Source organism: Gigantopelta aegis, chromosome 10, assembly GCF_016097555.1.
Source record: "Gigantopelta aegis isolate Gae_Host chromosome 10, Gae_host_genome, whole genome shotgun sequence".
NCBI classification, from domain to species: Eukaryota; Metazoa; Mollusca; class Gastropoda; order Neomphalida; family Peltospiridae; genus Gigantopelta; species Gigantopelta aegis.
This window is the reverse complement of record NC_054708.1, coordinates 81,053,036-81,073,482: the sequence shown is the minus strand read 5'-3', so window position 1 is coordinate 81,073,482 and position 20,447 is coordinate 81,053,036. Positions and strand designations below refer to the sequence as shown.

General features: G+C 36.6%; 1 protein-coding gene and 1 long non-coding RNA gene across 2 annotated transcripts in view; both read right to left on the bottom strand.

Annotated features, from left to right (window-relative positions):
• LOC121383934 (protein odr-4 homolog) overlaps positions 1 to 7,505 on the bottom strand; it is a 29,600-nt gene extending 22,095 nt beyond the window's left edge. Inside the window, exons 1-4 of the mRNA XM_041514037.1 lie at positions 7,342 to 7,505; positions 2,401 to 2,583; positions 1,484 to 1,579; positions 409 to 512 (exon numbers count right to left, since the gene is read on the bottom strand). Of these exons, the coding sequence (XP_041369971.1) occupies positions 409 to 512; positions 1,484 to 1,579; positions 2,401 to 2,583; positions 7,342 to 7,437 (479 nt within the window). The 5' untranslated portion in view covers positions 7,438 to 7,505. The remainder of the gene's footprint in view (positions 1 to 408; positions 513 to 1,483; positions 1,580 to 2,400; positions 2,584 to 7,341) is intronic.
• Positions 7,506 to 16,400: 8,895 nt separating this feature from the next.
• On the bottom strand, positions 16,401 to 19,362 carry LOC121383413. Its single transcript, XR_005959295.1, has 4 exons — positions 19,245 to 19,362; positions 17,696 to 17,804; positions 17,337 to 17,409; positions 16,401 to 16,535 (listed from the first exon to the last, which is right to left on the bottom strand). It is a non-coding gene; the product is annotated as an uncharacterized LOC121383413 (long non-coding RNA).
• Between the last annotated feature and the right edge of the window lie 1,085 nt (positions 19,363 to 20,447).

Genomic DNA, 20,447 nt, shown 5'->3' with positions numbered 1-20,447 from the left:
GTCTTACACATAAAAGTGAGTTTTCATGAGAAAACCCCCCCAGACGTATTTGTAATATTTTGAGGGATAGCTCCATCCTGAATTATTTGATTTTCAGCATCGCAAAACACATTGCTGTTAGGATGTGCATAAATTAATATCTTAGATATAAAAAGCCGCAAATGGTAAGATATCCAAGTGTCAATGAATGCTCTGTTGCCCATGTATTTCATAACATCCTTTTGAAAGAGATGTTAAAGATTAATTTTATAATACATTTTCAACAACAAGCTATACGGTTTAACTACAGTTCTCTGTATATTTGGTATCTATTAGCTTGTTCAAGTGCTAGATTTATTACTTTCGTCAAGACACTGATCACATGCAAGCAGCAAAGTGAATCAACCTGAGACCAAACTGAAAGGATACTTCCTGGTCACAGAACAGATCTGCAGCACCAGTCGATCTGTCACCTCGTCATCTCGTGTCGCTAGCAGATTCTTACTCAGGTTCTTGTGAACTGCAAACAAAATCTGGAAACAGAAATACTTCATTTAATAATGTTGTATACATTTGTTTTTATGTTTAATGTTACTTTAATCACGGAAAACAAGCTTTCACGCAATCTGGTATTCTGTTCATGTGTCTGTCACGAAACTTCCAAATTTGCAAGAACAACCTTATTGGTTACTTTCTAAAATTACAAAAGTTTATTTTGTTACTTGTCAGTTATGTAAATATAACCACTTAACTCAACAATCAATTATTTAGTAGGTAAAACAATTTCTTAATTTCTAAGATTCTGAAATACTGTCCTGTTTAACTGCAAATCAGTTATGTTTTATTACATTTGTATACATTAAAATTAGATATCGTATTTTTTTGTTATATAAAAAAACACACTTTTAAATATCTTGTAATATTTGTATTATTATTTTTTAAAATCCCACTGCCCCCTTTCCATCTGATTTTGTCCTAATCTCGTAGCTCCTCCTATGTTTCAACTTCTTTTGCTGTCATCCCAGTCCTTGTTTCTCAAACTGCAACAGGTGCTTGCTGATGTGGCCATCCATGCTAACCACCCGTCATTTTCCAACAGGTTCTGTTGTGGGTTAAGTATAACCACTTCAGAGTAAGCAGGGCTCACCCTGTATATTGCCAAATTAGCCAACCTATAATTTTTATACAAAGTGGCAACAACATTTAGTCTGGCTAATAAAATAGTCTTGAAATATAATAAAAATACTCTTGAAATATAACCACTTTTTAATAATTTTCAAGGAAATACTCTACATATCTCAAAATTGGCTAAACCTGTGTGAGCCCTGAGTAATTGTTAATTATTAATTTAATAAACTCAATCCTACAGGTTAACAAAATGAGAATTGCTGAAATCAATTACAGAAATATAAAGACTTTTCTATTATCTTTCACCAAAAGAGAACCACTTCAACAAATCAAAGAGTACTGTAGCCTATAGATGTATACATCAATGCACACTAACTTGTCTTAGTCTGGTCTGTGCGTTTGACATCATGTCTGGTGGAGCTAGAGCAAAAATTCCAATAATATCGAGTCCTCCAGGCAACATACGGATCACCTAAAACAAATAATAAAACAGTTCTTGAGGAATCCTTGGCTACTGGATGTCAAACATTGGCTATTGGATATCAAACATTTAGTAATTTTTATATATAGTCTTAGAGAGGAAACCTGCTACATTTTCCCATTAGTATGAAGGGATCAGTCATATTATACCACAGCATTTGATATACCAGTTGTAGTGCACTGGCTGGAATGACAAATAGCCCAATGGACCCATCGACTGGGATCGATTGCACACTCACTGCATATCAAGCAAGCGCTTTACTTTAAAACTACAATAATTATGTTTGACAGATTTTGTAGTTATTTATCACAAATAAATCTTAAAATATTGAAATATGGCAAGATAAATATATGAGAAAACCTCTCAAGTCCAGCACATGGCATTATGTTAGAGACCAATATTTCACATGAACTATTGTTTTGTTTGCATATTGGCTATGCAACATTAAATCCAAGCGAACTGCCAATGAATTAAGTGATTCACTCTTATATGCACTGAAATTAGAAACAACAATAATTATTTAAGCAAGTTTGAGGTGATGGATTAAGTTAAATGTAATTTACGTAACTAAACAATCGGTTACACAAGAAACCTGTGGAAATATACGTCTTACCTACAATAAACATTTTCATTGCGCACTGTGATGAACATCCATAGATGTACCAAGTTTCACTCACCTAGGACATTAATGCAAAAGTTAACACCTTCACTACCGCTGTCATCAGACTAGTAATTCCTATATCTCAACTTTTTACTTTGTTAACGGACTTCCAGTTAACTTATATAACATTTTGTCTCCTGTATGTGCTGACCTGTTTTGTGTGTGTCGCGGCCCACTTCTCGTCGGCCAGCTCCAGACTGCCAGGACGACCCGACTCACTGCGCTGTCTCCTTGGTTCAACCTCTTCACCATCCTCCTCCTCGCTTGCCTCATCTTCAACTGGGTCCGGTGTCCGCACCAGTCGAACAATGTAATCCTTGCCGGCTGCAGTTTGCTGAAAGTAGAGTTATTAATCATTATGTGTTACTTGTATCAGCATGGTGCGGCACGTTAATAGTCTAATAGTAACACTATGTTGCCTTAATCAGTACCATGCTGACCTAAGATTAAACAAGCCTTTTCAGTAATTAATTCTGAAATTGCTTTAATAAAACAATAAAAAAATATATTATTAATTAATAAAATATCCCTGTTATATATTTTGCAATTATTTATTAAAGTACATTAATTACATTATTTTTAATTCAATTAATTTGTTTTTGTTGATGAGGAACAAAAAGTGCCCTGAAAATGGTAAAAATCACTCAAAAGTGTTTAGGCTACCATGCTGTGCCAAATTTCGAGAAAAAACACAAACATCTTTACCACAGTTCTATACGAAACTGATATTCAAAATGTAAAACACTCAGTTTAGAACAATTTTTTAATACAATGGTTTTTAAAAACAGTACTGGGATACAGAAGTTTTCAACCTTTAATTTTAGAATGTAAAATATACCACATAACTGATGCAATGATGAACTGCACTAAGGTTTGTGTGAAATACATGTATTGTAACCTGGTAATGTGTCTAAAATACACATACATGTACATGCAATTTCTAATCTGATGTCCCAAACTATAAATATCATTATTTTGAAAGTTAACGTTTGTTTTGTTTAACAACACCAATAGAGCACATTGATTTATTTATCATCAGTTATTGGATTTCAAACATTCAGTAATTTTGACATACAGTCTTAGAGAGAAAACCTGCTACATTGTTTTTATTAGTAGTGCTCAAGGGATATTTTATAATATGGACCAGCCCACTGTCTTTGATATACCAGTCGTGGTGCACTGACTGGAATGAGAAATAGCCTATTGGGCCCATCAACGGGGATCAATCCCACACCAACCGAGCACTTTAGCACTGGGCTATGAGTTCACTTCCAACTGGATTAAATGCTACAGAAAGAAACACAACATCCCTTTGGATAGTGGTGTTGATCTTCTTGTAGCTTTATATACATGTAGTAACTATTATGTTAATTTTATGTTCTGCGTAAACTCAAAAAGGATCAAACTAAATATCATCATGTAGTTATCATATTTTAGTGTATTTACAGAGCTACCAACCCTTAGCCACAAGTGAGAGTAGCATTCATGACAAGCTGAGTGTAGCAAATGTTATTTGAGCGTAGCATGGCCGAATGTCATAAACAGCAGCAAAAGAAAACACCAAATAACTATATCATAGTAACCGCAAAAGACTGGGTCATGTTATTTTTAGCATAGATAACACTTGTCGTCGGTTTAGGGATACGGATATACCCGAAATGTAACAAATGTTGTCAAATAAGTCGGCCGATTTGAACAGGATTATGAATGACCAGAATTTTGTTTTTAAAACAGCATCGAAATGCAATAAACACAAAATTAACTGTTGTGTGATGATGTGATCAATACTAAATTTGAATGCTTATATTCTTATTTCAAGTTAAAATAAAAATTACTCTATTCCTAACTGGCATACATTCACATGCAATTTTCTATATTCACGGCATGCAAGCGTAACATAACTAAAGAAGTTCTTTAAGGTTTTATAGTACGCGACACTGGTGTCGGCCTATAATAAAACTACATGTCTGTTATTAAATACACCTTACTATAACTGTTTTACAATGGTTCTTAATCTGCAAATTATACTTTTATATGTTGGAATAAAAAAAAAGAAAAACCGGCCCACAGAAATGAGGAATTCAGGTTTTAGTTAGGCCCCTACTGTATTCTAAGATTACGTCCAATTTTTAGTATAATTGCCAGAAATCACCTGCTTTTCAACTGTACTCTGTAGACCTATAATTTGTGATAAAGATGAAACGTATACACATGCAAATAAAACATAATTCGTTAGTAGAAAATTTGGCCAAATATACTAATCATCCACTTATGTTTATCTGTTGCAAACATTATTACTGGTTTTCATTAGCATATCACACTGGATGTTTTTCAACTGAGTGTAGTAATTTGAACATGAGCGTAGCAAACATCGACTAAGCATAGCAAACTAGGCCCAAAGTGTAGCAGTTGGCAGCTTTGTATTTAAGACAGTACTTTTAACCATCTGATTGCCCAGAATTGTAAACTGTTACATGGAGTCTGCTAGGACACTCGAGTTACAAATTACATGTAGTTTAGTTAGGTCCAAGGCTCAATGTATGTAACTGTAATGAGGTGGGCTGGGGTGAGGAAGCTTACCCAAGTAAATAAAAAATGGTATCATGAACAAGGCTCTGCCGAAAATTTTATTAGTACACATGTACTTCCCATAAGTTATGGCTATCTCAGTAACCGAAACCTTTAAATACAATATTTATGTACTGTATTGCTTTCCAGGGCTAGCTCTGGATGAGCAAAACATTTCGCAAAATCATCTTTAAAAAATGCTAAATCACAGTTATTTAAAAAAAAAAAACCCAATTAGTATATGAAATTTGTTTGCCAAATCAAAATAAAATCCGCAATTGGCGAATTTGACGAGTGGCAGAGCTAGCCCTGCTTTTAATGAATCCATCTTATTTTAGGGGTTAAAAATGTCTAAATACTTTCAGAGGGGATGCAGATGATTCGTCGTCTGGACGTTTCGTCCACTTTTGAACTCCAGACGATTCGTCCACAACCAAAAATTGTTCTTGGACAATTCGTCCATTATAATTTTTATAGTAAAATCTAGAACTTAGCTGGAACCTAGTAGTGGAATGGACATAATATCGTTGTTTATTGGTTGGTTATTTCAAATGACGTCATGTTATGGTATTTTTGACATAAATGACGAGATTTTAGTTTAGTTACTAGCTTTGTTTTCTAAATAGTATGTCAGAATTATAGGTGTAGTTGAAGTGCAATTTGAATAACAACTGTGTCAACATATCAATGAAGTACTATAATGGACACAGACAGACAATAACAAGTTGATAATGCCAGTAAAAATTAGTTTGTTTCATATACTAGTAGTTTACCACAAAACGAAAATAACTGACCATTTTAATGGCTAAAAAATAACATTTTAGATTTATTGGTCTAAATGTTGTAATCGAGTGGACGAATTGTCCGAGGTGTATAGACGAATTGTATGGTGGACGAACCGTCTGTGGATGAACCGTTTGGAAAGCTTTCAGGGATCAATTCATTGGGAATCCTGGTCAACTTGCCCCCAAATGAATTAATCTCTTACCAACTCAATTCAGTAATTGGTCAACTCACCTACTCCAGATCACGTGTCTTGCCGTATCCTGTCATTGCAATATAAAACTAGAAGACCCCTGCAGTTACCAACTACAGGCCTGTACAAATTGCACGAACGACTGTTTCATTCATGCATCGGTTATGCCATTTTATTTGGCATAACTAATTTACCGTTCATGTAAAATTTACTGAATGATTAATCCCAGCAACATACCAACATATTTTTATTGCAAGTACAAAAGTAGACAGGTTCCTGATGCAGTGCTTTTTTGTAGCACGTAACGTAACCAGTCTAGTTTGTATAAATATCTTACGAAGTAAATGCATTCCCATTGGTTGTTAGAAGGCGTTATAGCCGAATTTAACCAATCAAAAATGGCGATATTGTGATGGTCATTACAATCTCGAACTGGATCAGCAACCAGGGTAAACCAGAGTCACAGTGACCCTATTATTAACTATAATTCCGAATTGGATAGTGACAGTGACGATGACGACAGTGTCAGTGATAATGACAGTGACAGTATGCACTGTTCCTCAGATGAGGAAGATGCCACCGAGTCTCCCACTCATGACTGAATGTCATGACATTATATACACATAAAAGATTAATATTATAAAATTAATGGTAAGAGATTGCCTTGAAGTGAATTCTTATTTATTCACACATAGTTATGCACACATGATGATGTGTTTTATATGATAGGTCAAGCCTGACATTCACTATGTTTTGGTAATTCATTACAATAGTTCTAATCATTATTATTTTTAAATCTTGAGTCTTAAACATTTGTATACATATACTTTTTACATACCATTGCCACTCTATTGTTTCTCAAAATTAAGTATATATATTTTTTAAATTATAAAGAAAAAAAAACAGGTTATGCAAACCAAAATAGGTTATGCAATATCTTTTGGCATAACCCCTTTTCAGGTTATGTAAATTTTTAATTTGCGCAGGCCGGCAAAAAATGATAGTGCAAAGTCAGCATAGGTGATTAACACTATTCTAATTTCTTTCTAACAAAACAGTTTGACCCGTACCCTTCTATATCAAAGGCTCTAAAGACTAACCCTAACCCTGAAACTAACCCTAACCATTGAAAAGGGTATGGGTCAAACTCATGCCGAGCAAAGCTAAAAAAAATTCTTCAGTCAGCCAGTCAAACATAGTACAACATGTAAAAAAAATATTGGGAATACCACACTGGGTTTTTTTTTCCGGAAGAGGGGGGGGGGGGGGGGGGGGGGGGGGAGGAGGGGTATTTTTGAGTCTCCCACCCATACAAAGCGTAATACAGTTTAAAAAGCAAACAACAACGGCAACCCTAAATTGTTTTAACTGAAAACAAAGAGCATGGGCAATATTCATTTCTCATTATTATTACAAAACAGGATAGATTAAGTTTGTGTTCAAACATATGGGACCTCAAAGGTCTTCAAGCTGATGTTTAAAACAAAAAGAAAGAAAAAAGGTAGGCTTAAAAAAGTTAAATCTGACGATATGGGGCTATTTTCTCACCTGGCCTATAACAAGACCTGTGTACCACTGGCCAGTTTTGATTAATTGTTCAATATATTGCTGAATACACTCATCAGCTAGGACTGATCTTCCCATATTAAACAAAATATTTAACCAACTGTTTACACATAACGCGATACAACTCTAACCGGAAGTGTACGTTCACTATCAAAGGCTAATAACTCTAAAGTAATACTTTTTAAAACAAAAAGTAAAAACAATCGCTAAAACGCGGACTCTAAAACGTACAACATACAGTTTGATCCTAAGTTAACATAAGTGTGTGCTAATAATTTAAAGACATACGATTAGCTGTCCATCTCATCCTCCTACAAAAATGTTTTTTTCTTTCAAAATAATTTCAGTTTTGTTTGACGTAGGCTAAGAAGAAACGTAAAAGTGTTTTAGAAATAACACAAAAACAACCCCAAAACAACTATTTTTGTGTCCAATTGGGAAACAAACGGCTTAGAAATAAATAACTTGCTGTAAATTAAATAAAATTCCATAGAATGAAAAAAGGTGTTCCATGTAGGATGAACTATAGGTGATGTGCAGCCAGGTCGTTAATGGCATAGGCTTTAATACATACCAGTTTATGATATTGCTCATGCCATAACAATCACTCAGTATCTAACTACTGTAATATTGGTGTGACGTGAGCGTGACGTAGACCACTTTCTGACCCAATTCGTAGAAAAATAACGTTTAGTAGGTTCCGACATCTGCTTACTTCTGCGTTGTGGCTTGTTTGCAGTTGGTTTGTAATAAATAAATGACTAAAGTAGCTTGCCTGTCATACCATTTTTATGAAACTCGTGAACAGTGTTGGTATCTGACTCGCTTTTGCTCGTCAGATACCAAACCTGTTCAAGAGTTTCATAAAAATGGTATGACAGGCAAACTCGTTTAGTATTCTATATGTTTGGCATATTTGTCATTGATTAGGCATCAGATGTTTATATGGATTGCATTTGTGATTTATCAGCTATTTATATTGATTATATTTGTAATTAACTAGTTGTTTATCTAATGTGAATAAAGCCACAATCGAAATCGATTATTCTGTGACGTACAAGTTCGATATATTTGTCCTAAAACTGAATTACGGTAATAATTAATTTAGATAATATTAAAACAGATAATATTTTTGACCAGTTATTATTATTATTAGCTAAATACTTTATATATAAATGTAAAGTGCAAAGGGTCAAATTAAACATTATCCATTTCCAAAATGAAGCTAATTAAACAAAGTTATGAAATAAAAAAATGTATTTACTTTAGTACGAACAATCTTAATAAAGTCTTCACCAAGAGGTTTGTCTATCATTCTCTCTTTGAACACACCTAATTTGGTAACTTTCTTTGTGCATCTTCTTTTCCCCAACGGACAACGTATTGATAATGTAGATATATTACTTTCTATATGTATCTTCTTTGCGTATTTTAAATATTTATGTACGTCGTTCATAGAATGGAAAAAGTGGGATGAAATGTATGTATTTTGTGTTTGTGAGAGAGATATATAGATATATTGATTGATTGATTAATTGAGAGAGAGAGAGAGAGAGAGAGAGAGAGAGAGAGAGAGAGAGAGAGAGAGAGAGAGAGAGAGAGAGAGAGAGAGAGAGAGAGAGAGAGAGGGAGGGAGAGAGAGGGGGTAGGGGGAAGCTAGTACCCTAAATTATATTGTGTTAATTTATTATGTTTATGTACACAACCCTTGGAATGGATTATTTAATTTTAACAAGGGGCTGGGAATAATAATTAAAAAAAATATTATTTTTGTTTTTATAAAATAATAATAATAATTAGTATTGAATTTTGAAATTAAAATTTACTTATATTTATTTGCTTAGAATATAATTATCTCTGTAACCCATACATTTCTGGACATTGTAATATTTCGTATCTCATATCATTTGCGATCTAAGGGGATTTCAAATGTATTTATTTGAATATAATGCTTTATATGTAAAACATGTTAAGGTAAGACAGTGTTTTATAAGACAAGAAAAAGCAGGATGTGTGTTTATTTTGTTGGTGGAACAAACATAGGCGTACGGGCTCACATTTTTGTAGGTAGGGAGGACGGGGGGGGGGGGGGGGGGGCAGGCTGATGTTTGCCTGACTTAAATAAAAATGCCAAAAAGTTATATAGGGTTGCATATGAATCGTTACGCACTACTTTCACATTAATTACAACTAATACTGTGGTTAGAATGATGGAAATACATGGTGAAACAATTTCAGGATAGCGCATTCAGCCCGAATATCAAGTCGTTTTTGCCTGAATTTAAGGATTTCCTCAACACCAGTTGCCCCCCAACCCCCCCCCCCCCCATCTCACCCCGCCCCGTCACATAAGCTTATGGGAACAAACAGAAATCTTGCTAGGTCTGAAAACTCAGGTAAGTCCCTTTAATAAACTTTAAAACCGGGACCCAAAATGTTACCAATTTTGATTTTGCATATATTAAAATATTGTAATATAACAGGCTATACTTTAACATAATTGTATATCTTGGTTATCTGGTCCAAAACCAATCTGGGAAATAGAAGATAAGTTTTAAAAGTAAAATTACATCTTTTAAACATTTACCAAGTAACTGTTTTAGTAAAATCACCAGCATCATATGTACCATATACCAGGTGAAATTATATGCATACGTAAATGTAGGCATGTTAAAATAAGCCGGTAGCTGTCGAATTCCATTGACTATGTTTTGCACATTAAATACTGTACAGATTAAATAACGTTTTCTTCTAAATAATCTAAGAAATATTTGTGTAAATATTTATGGTTCTTTGCTTGAAATATTATTCTGTGCTCATTCCTGTACTCTTTTAGAAGTCCCTTCATTTAAGGAAGCTGTATACGGTTTTTAGCGTATGGCTGTATACTCTCTGACTTTCGTAACATCTTTTGGAATCCGTCTTGTGCAGAAATACAGTTATCGTCTTTTATATGCTAATGGCAGATTCGTAATGATCATGTTACATACACTCTTTCAATATTTATACTGGTTTTGTGGATTACTGGTAATCACTTTTCTTAGAAATAATCACCTAATTTGAATTGGAAGCCTCTTACTTTGAGCCATAATTTACAGTAAAATGTGTTATGCATACATTATGATATTACTGTTTTCCCTAACAGTCATTTTCACCAAAATGGTTTGAGGCTTGTTGCGAATGCCATATGCCATATATTGGCAGACAATGCTGCACGTTAACCCCGCTGTTTGTAAAATTACTCTTCAAAGATACTGTGTTTCAAGTTGTTCTTGGGCAGATAATCAAGAAATACAATTGTTACATTACAATATTTTTAATACATAACATACAGGTTGGATATGTAGTCATCATGGAATCATGACTAACTACATTTATACCAATTTAAAACAAAGTTTAGTTTTGCCTGGGTATGGTAGTATTGAAATAACTAAATTTGCAATGGCGGCCATTTTGGAAACCAAGATGTTCACCAGTAAACTGTACATGTACTTACATGTTGCTATATATTTTATTTATTCGCTAATGTTTGTAAAAGGTAGCTAAATAGGTAGACGTCTTGTAATAACTTTATCCTATGGGACATTATAGCATGACACAAAGGACCTAACTAAGAAACGGTAATGTTTTAGCCTGGGGTGGTGTTTTTAAAATGACAGTCCAAAACATTGCGCATTGATAACAAAGTGTCATCATACAGTTTCTGATTCAGGATACACAAAATGACACAAAACTACCATAAAACATTTTATGTACCCTAGTTCAAGATCAGGTCAACGTTTTGCATTTGGCAACTTAATGTAAACCAACAGTGTGAATATTTTAATTGGTTGATGTAAGGCACTAAAATACCATTAATTTTGTTGTTTCTTAATTTGTAGCAACTCGGGACGGGACGTAGCCCAGTGGTAAAGCGTTCGTTTGGTGCACGGTCGATTTGGGATCGGTCCCCGTCGGTGGGTTCATTGGACTATTTCTGGTGCCAGCCAGTACACCACGACTAGTATATCAAAGGCCGTGGAATGTGCAATCCTGTCTGTGGGATGGTGCATACAAATGATCTCTTGCTACTATATATATATATGTAATTATTGAATTATATATATGTATATATAATTGGAAGATTTTACTGGTCAAAATTAATGAAGTTCATCTTGACACAGTTTTAGTAGTCCAACAGCAACAACAACAACAACAACAACAATCTTTATTGGGCAAAAAACAATGAAGTAGAACAAATGGACTACAAAGATATTTCAAAGAAAAACAAATTATACCTGTGTACAAAAACAGTAACCGTTCCAACAGATAATATATTTCCCCACATGTGTGTCATTGTCTCTTTGTCTACATTGTACCTTAGTCGTTTAACTCAATTATTGCATAGTCATTTTGTAACAGGCCGACGTTTGCCTCAGTAATGAAATGATACCACAAAAAAAAAAGAGAAGACAAAAAAAGAAGACTAAAAGACAAATCAAGCATATTTCTAAGAATAAGAATATTTGCCATTGAAAAACAGATGCTAGTATATAACATGGCAGCATCCCCAACCCCGGTCCTTGAAGTAATATTAACTAGGTAAAACCTAAAAGCGAGTGCAAGTGAAATAAATTAAATACGCTGTATAAACATTAAACAAGTGTGTGTGTGTGTATGCGTGCGTGCGTGCGTACATGTGTGTATGTGAGACTTTCTATATCCAATACTACTTCAAGAATTTTTTTTTTCTTAACTGTATTCTCAGAGTTGCAAGTGCTATATTTGACAGTTTTACATGGAAAAATAACTATATTTTAAATATCAAAACTGTAATGCGTTGCCACTTGGCATAAGAGTGGTTTCCTCGTTAATACTTGGCCAAAAAACTCAACAATGTACATAGAAATATTCATCGCGTATCCATTAAAATAGCTGCCAATTCTTTGTCAATATCCAAATTCAAACCGTGCATCACGTGTCGGTCACCATTATTGGACTTGGCAACATTATAAATTTTACTAACTAGTACAAAATGAAATTATTTGAATGCAATTTTTGTATGCTTGTAATTTATGGTATGATCTTTGCATTTCACATATCGCAAGAAATATCAATGGTCATAATACAATTTTGAGACCTAAACATTGTTTCATATAATATTAATTAAAAAGTGTTAACAGCATTACTAAGGCCGCAGTTACACTAGAATAGAAAACTGATGACGTATGTCTGTGGCCATCCCCGGTGTGGGGATTGAACTCAAAAACGAGGCTGCCTCTTCCATTCTGTTGTATTTGTGTTCGCAATGCGCCGAGTTTCCCATTCACAGAGAACCATATCTCCACTTTCTCACCGGGCTCTCCCTTCATGTCCAGTGTGATGACGTCGTTGATGCTTATGTGGAGAAACCTGTCACGTGATACTGGCACCCATTTGTCCAGCTCGCCCAATAGCAACACCTCTTTTCCTCTGCATTACAAGACAAAACAAATTAAAAATGAAAAAATCACAGACACGTAATCGGTATTTGCGTGTGTATAGCAGCTGGCCCCTTTAAATAGAAACGCGTGTTATTTGAGTTTCTAACTACTCTGTTAGTTATGGAATATCGTATGTGATTACCCTATTGCTACTGGTCAGTTGTGGTTCGCCTCTTTTACACAGTGATCTATTTATTTATTATACCAAATGTATATGACATGTAATAGTAACGGTATAATGCAGCAGGTCTGTTATAACCACTGTGGAACTGCCATTTTTCTTACAGGTTGTCTTGGTAGGCCTATTCTGCAAATCCATCTGCTGGGAAGTGTGTGTGTGTGTGTGTTTGTTTGTGTTTGTGTTTGTGTTTGTGTGTGTGTTATATCATAGTACATACAACTAATGCAATATCACAAGGGGTAATGGTCAGTTGTTATGGCCTGTTGAAAGGATTATCTCTATTATTTGATATGCCACATCTGTGTGATATAGCTATAGAGATCGTGTTAGTATTTTCCAAATCCATCTGCGATAGATCATAGTACAATGTTACCAGGAGCTATCGGCAACGTCAAACATATAATCTGAATGACTAAACCGAAAGCCGCGATAAAGACCGTATCTCTTCACAATGCAGAGTCGAATGTACATTTGGTAAAATAGTGGTTGATTCCACGAATCTCTATCTAGTGCCTCGTCTATAGGAGGACAGCCACTCCCGAGGAGATTCTTTACTGGAGATTTCATCCTTCTTGCACATAAAGGAACATATACTACCCCCACCAAAAAAGAAAAAGAAATTTGTTATAGACATATATATCCTTTAATTGCAAGGATACAGATGTCCGTCCTTGTTCTATTTATGGTAGGCCTGCTGATACTTAGCATTATTTTTGGCACAACCATATGTGTATGAATGGTATTATGTCGACATACAGTTGGAAAGAAGATTTGTGAAAAAAATAGTAATTGTTTAATTTGTTTGGTGGCTAATATATACATAGGAGTACGGGCTCCCATTTGTTTTCGTTTTTTTGTTTGTTTCTTGTTGTTTTTTTGTTGTTTTTTTTGTTTGTTTCTTGTTGTTTTTTTGGGGGGTGCAGACTGATTAAAAAAAAAGAAGCCCGAATCTAGATAACAAAATTTATTCACATTAGCATTACTGACAAACAGCTATATACGGTGACAAACGAATCACTACGACTGGTGTATCAAATGTTGTGGTATATGCCATCCTGTCTATAGGATGGTGCAAATAAAAGATCCCTCTCTGAGATTATATGACAGAATTACCAAATATTTGAAATCCAATAACAAACGTTAACTGTACGTGTTAGGACTCACAGGTTCTCTAGTATAATGACTGCTTACTTGAAGTGTATGACTGGTGACGTGTAGTACAGACAATAACCACCAGCTGGACACGCGTCCAGTTTGAATGGAGAGCTATCAGAGAAGACAAACTGTTTACGTGGATCCTTGTGGTCGAATATTTTACTGTCTTCATACTGAAAGAGAAAATTGAATAACGAAATTCAGCTGTAAACTCATAACATAAACAAAAGAGAAGATTACCAATTTAAAACTTCACCAGCCCTTCCCTTCCATGCTGTAAACACAGAACAAAACGACAAGAGAAGATAACCCATTTAAAACTTCACCAGTCCTTCCCTTCCATGCTGTAAACACAGAACAAAACGACAAGAGAATATAACCCATTTAAAATTTCACCAGCCCTTCCCTTCCATGCTGTAAACACAGAACAAAACGATAAGAGAAGATAACCCATTTAAAACTTCACCAGCCCTTCCCTTCCATGTGTAAACACAGAACAAAACGACAAGAGAAGTTTGCCCATTTAAAACTTCACCAGCCCTTCCCTTCCATGCTGTAAACACAGAACAAAACGATAAGAGAAGATAACCCATTTAAAACATCACCAGCCCTTCCCTTCCATGCTGTAAACACAGAACAAAACGATAAGAGAAGATAACCCATTTAAAACTTCACCAGCCCTTCCCTTCCATGCTGTAAACACAGAACAAAACGACAAGAGAAGATAACCCATTTAAAACTTCACCAGCCCTTCCCTTCCATGTGTAAACACAGAACAAAACGACAAGAGAAGTTTGCCCATTTAAAACTTCACCAGCCCTTCCCTTCCATGCTGTAAACACAGAACAAAACGATAAGAGAAGATAACCCATTTAAAACTTCACCAGCCCTTCCCTTCCATGCTGTAAACACAGAACAAAACGACAAGAGAAGTTTGCCCATTTAAAACTTCACCAGCCCTTCCCTTCCATGCTGTAAACACAGAACAATACGACAAGAGAAGATAACCCATTTAAAACTTCACCAGCCCTTCCCTTCCATGCTGTAAACACAAAACAAAACGACAAGAGAAGATAACCCATTTAAAACTTCACCAGCTCTCCCCTTCCATGCTGTAATTACAAAAAACAAAACAAGAGAAGATAACCCATTTAAAACTTCGCCAGCCCTTCCCTTCCATGCTATAAACACAGAACAAAACGACAAGAGAAGTTTGCCCATTTAAAACTTCACCAGCCTTTCCCTTCCATGCTGTAAACACAGAACAAAACGACAAGAGAAGTTTGCCCATTTAAAACTTCACCAGCCCTTCCCTTCCATGCTGTAAACACAGAACAAAACGACAAGAGAAGATAACCCATTTAAAACTTCACCAGCCCTTCCCTTCCATGCTGTAAACACAAAACAAAACGACAAGAGAAGGTAACCGATTTAAAACTTCACCAGCTCTTCCCTTCCATGCTGTAATTACAAAAAACAAAACAAGAGAAGATAACCCATTTAAAACTTCACCAGCCCTTCCCTTCCATGCTGTAAACACAGAACAAAATGACAAGAGAAGTTTGCCCATTTAAAACTTCACCAGCCCTTCCCTTCCATGCTGTAAACACAGAACAAAACGACAAGAGAAGATAACCCGTTTAAAACTTCACCAGCTCTTCCCTTCCATGCTGTAATTACAAAAAACAAAACAAGAGAAGATAACCCATTTAAAACTTCACCAGCCCTTCCATTCAATGCTGTAAACACAGAACAAAACTAGAGGACACTCGAGCTATATAGTATTATAATGCGTAAAGTAGAAATAGGAGCTATCTTCCTGATTCCTAGAAATCATAGACATCGGAAGAAGATAACAATTGTAAGAACCAGTTATATATTAATTCGCCTTTCAGCTGGGGGGGGGGGGGGGGCACCAATGAATACTATTTAAAGTTGGGGGGGGGGGGGGGGGCAATGCCTCCTGACTATACACCATCCGACTTCTGATGCTTTTGATCCCAAATGCCTGTGATTTAAGAACAAATATTCCAACTATAGAATTGATACATAGCTTTACATTTGATAATGATGATGATGATGATGATGATGACAATTTTATTATTATTTAAACAAATGTTTTACTGTTTATTATTTTTAGTACATCTCCAGTTATTTTAGTCCCTGTTATGTATTGCGTTAATAGCCTAAAGATATCGATAGCTGTGATGTCTAACCTCGAACACAAAGCCAGCCCTTGTAGGGGTGATTTCATACGGCTTGGTGAGTCCAGAGGCGAAGATGATCCCGTGTTTCTGGCCCTTCTCGCCATTCTCAGACACAAATGTCCACGTGCTCCACACTTCACCTGTGGGACCGTCGCCATCTTGAAATGCTATCTGAAATTAGAAGACGTGGTTTTAAACGACGTACCTTTGCTTTCGGGCAAGCACTTCACCTGCTAGCGATTTGACTTGTTCTCGACCCGTCATATTAATTAAACATTAAGGAAATTCAGGTTAGCAAGCGTCCTTATAAGAAAACAAGCGTACGAGAAAGGGGGCAGGGAGGGCAACTGTCTCACTAGTGCTGGAGCAAAATCTCAAATTCGATTAGGGCAAACTGTGCTAACCTGAGACCTTTTTACCATCATTCTATAATTATCATCGATGTTCAAATGCGTAGCTATCGTTTGAATTTCTATATAGCTGTTTGGTAGTAAGCAAGGAAATGTTTTATTCAACGACGCATTCCATTTACGGTTATATGGTGTCAGACATATGGTTAAGGACCACACATATATTGAGAGAGGAAACCCGCTGTCGCCACTTCATGCGCTACTCTTTTCGATTAGCAGCAAGGGATCTTTTATATGCACCATCCCATAGACAGGATAGCACATACCACGGCCTTTGATGTATCAGTCGTGGTGCACTGGTTGGAGCGAGAAATAGCGCAATGGGCCCACTGACGGGGATTGATCCCAAACCGACCGCGCATCAAGCGAGCGCTGTACCACTGGGCTACGCCTCGCCCCTATTTGGTAGTAATGCTTAATATGAATAAATGTTGTCATCCAGATTCGGGTATTTTCGTTTAATTCGGGGAAAAGCCAGCCCCCCCTCACCCCCCCCCCCCCCCCCCCCCCCTTACAAAAAATGGGAGCCCGTACGCCTATGTAAGTAAAGGTTATTGTGTACCTGTGTTATCTGATCGTCAATTGCCAGAGCGGGTAAATTGGGCTTGAGGATTCGACCGCTTGATGTGCAGCACCTGAAATCCGGACAACAAAACAGTGTTTAACAACATGTCCTACTGTACATTTTGAACTGGTGTCAAATAGTCGGGGGGGGGGGGGAGAGAGAGAGAGAGAGAGAGAGAGAGAGAGAGAGAGAGAGAGAGAGAGAGAGAGAGAGAGAGAGAGAGAGAGAGAGATGATAAAAAGGGGAGATGAAGAGAATGGAGGGATGGTGTAGATACTGCATTGTGATATTTGTGACTGTCGGACACGGGTGTGGGCTGAGACTATACTAAACATAACGTGCAGACAGAGTCTTACTTTTTAAGCATCGGGACGTTCACCTCGTCAAATCTGTCGCCCACGCCCACAGGACCCGTGCTTAAAGTGGCAACCAGAGATTGTAGCTCGGGGTTAGGTTCGTTGAAAGCTAAAACAAAATAAAATTAATGAGGTAAAATGAATGGATGGATGGGTGATCAAATTAATGGGCGAGTGGGTTGGACAAACGAATTAGTGATTGGATGGGTAGGTGAGAGTGAGTGAATGAGCGGGTGGGTAGATGAGAGTGAGTGAATGAGCGGGTTGGTCGATGGATGGATCAATGATTGAATGGATCAATGAATGAATGAAGGCATGGGGAAAAATAGATGTATTATGAATGGATGGATGAATGAAACGATGCAAGTATTTATAAGTGGATTGATTAATGGATTTAAAACAGTTGTATAGAAATATACAGCACTGGTAAGTTTGTTTGTTTTGTGTAACGGCACCACTAGAGCAAATTGATTTATTCATCATGGTCTATTCGATGCCTAACATTTGCTAATTCTGACATTTAGTCTTCTTCCATTAGTAGCAAAGAATCTTTTATATGCACTTTCCTACAAATGGGACAGTACATACCACGGCCTTTGATATACCAGTCGTGGTGCACTTGTTGGGATAGGGAAAACCAGTCGGAGAATGGGCCCACTGAGGTTCGATCCTACGACGCAAACACCTCGGACAAGCTTTCTGCCGACCAAGCTAGATCCCGCCTCTAAGCTACACAGCACTGGTAAAATGCAATGGGAAATATTCGTGGTGTTACGTCCCTCTAGCCGGCGTTTAGCACTGACCCGATCAACTGTTTCCATCTTGACGATAAACGCGGGCTCAGAGCGCTCGCTGTCCAGTCTCGAACACTGATCCCGAATACAGAAATCCGATTAGCTGAACCAAAAACGTATGCCGCATGAACCGCTCAGGTCAGGTCAGGTCATAGGTTTTATCGTGCACATTCAGAACAAGCTGTTGTAGCGCACGCCTGTCATGGGCGCAGGTGTCGATTTTCACCGGCTCCTCCGTCCGGTACAGGAAAATGTTTGGGAGTGGGTGGAAGAGAGGGTCTCTCGCGCTGGCATGTGCATGGGAGCACAAGCACCCGACCAGGGTCGGTAGCGGGCAAGGGTTGGTTTTGGTACCATTGAATGTGCAAATGTCCCGTAACATTAGAGTAAAATGGAAAATGTTGATAATTTCTTGAAGGTAATTTTGACGCATAACTTAGAAACTGGTTTATCAAAACTGACAGTGGAGCTAATTGGTTGATTTGACTTAGTTTATCGAAAGGTAGCTCCTTGCTGGGCATTTCATAGAGGTTGTCATGTTTTTATAATGCAACGCTGTGGTGAAAACCTTTTTGTTTTAACCCCATTACAGTAAACGCAGAGGCTTATCACGTGGCTTGAAAAGCTGAAGTGGAAACCGATATTTAGACATAATATTATATATATCTAATGCTATAAATGTTTGGATCAGCCAACATGATAACATACTTCTTGAATCTTCATCATGTCCTAGCCGTACTGTCGACAATACTCACTGCTTCCGTTTTCGTTTTTTTGCGTCCAGAAGATGTCCTTAGACGGGACGATGGCGATGGCACTCGGAAACACTGACGCTATTCCAATCTTCCACTGATCTGCGTTGCCGTAGCTCGGACTAACCCGAACCTGTAAACACACCATGGATGCACCCAAAGAATGGAACGGTTGTTTAACGAAATCTAAACAAATTTGACCAATATTTTAACAGATTTTTGCACCTCTTTCAGAACCCTTTCGAAATAACCCCTGCCATATATTTGTCCAATTAGCATCTTAAAACGCGGTAGGATAACGTTTTCCAAGAGACTTTACAAATTCTTCACACAACGGCACAACAATTCTCGTTTCTCGCCAATAACAACAACAACGCGAGGTTTGCCATTTATTTATTACAGAACACGGATATTTGTAATATTAAAAAACCCCAAACAACCCCAAAAAACAAAAACAACAAAAACAAAACAAACGAACAAACAACGAACAAACAAACAACAAACAAACAGAGGTTGTCAGTTTGATCATTCATAAACAATGGTTTAATTAATGATTTTACTTTGATTAGGTTTAATCAGTTGGTGTGTGCCAAGCATAACGCACAGTACCATTGCTTTTAACACTGATTTAGTGTGCGTTTTCAACTGTATTATTTTTGACTTTGATTAGGTTTAATCAGTTGGTGTGTGTTAAGCATAACGCACGGTACCATTTCTTTTAACACTGATTTAGTGTGCGTTTTCACTGTATTATTTTTGTTTAATTACGTTACATGTCTAGTCCAAAATTATAAGCTACGAGAACTTAAGTTACATACTATAAAATAGGTTTTTTTTATCTGTATCATTAATATTCATACATACATGTATAACCTCTTAATAACTAATAACTATTGTAATGAAAATTTCGATCTGTATACCAAAATGGTAATGTATAATTTTATATTGTAACACAAAGTTGCAATCCCTGTGATTAGGACAGAAAGAAAGAAATGTTTTATTTAACGACGCACGCAACACATTTTATTTACGGTTATATGGCGTCAGACATGGTTACGGACCACACAGATTTTGAGAGGAAACCCGCTGTCGCCACTTCATGGGCTACTCTTTCCGATTAGCAGCAAGGGATCTTTTATTTGCGCTTCCCTCAGGCAGGATAGCACAAACCATGGCCTTTGTTGAACCAGTTATGAATCACTGGTC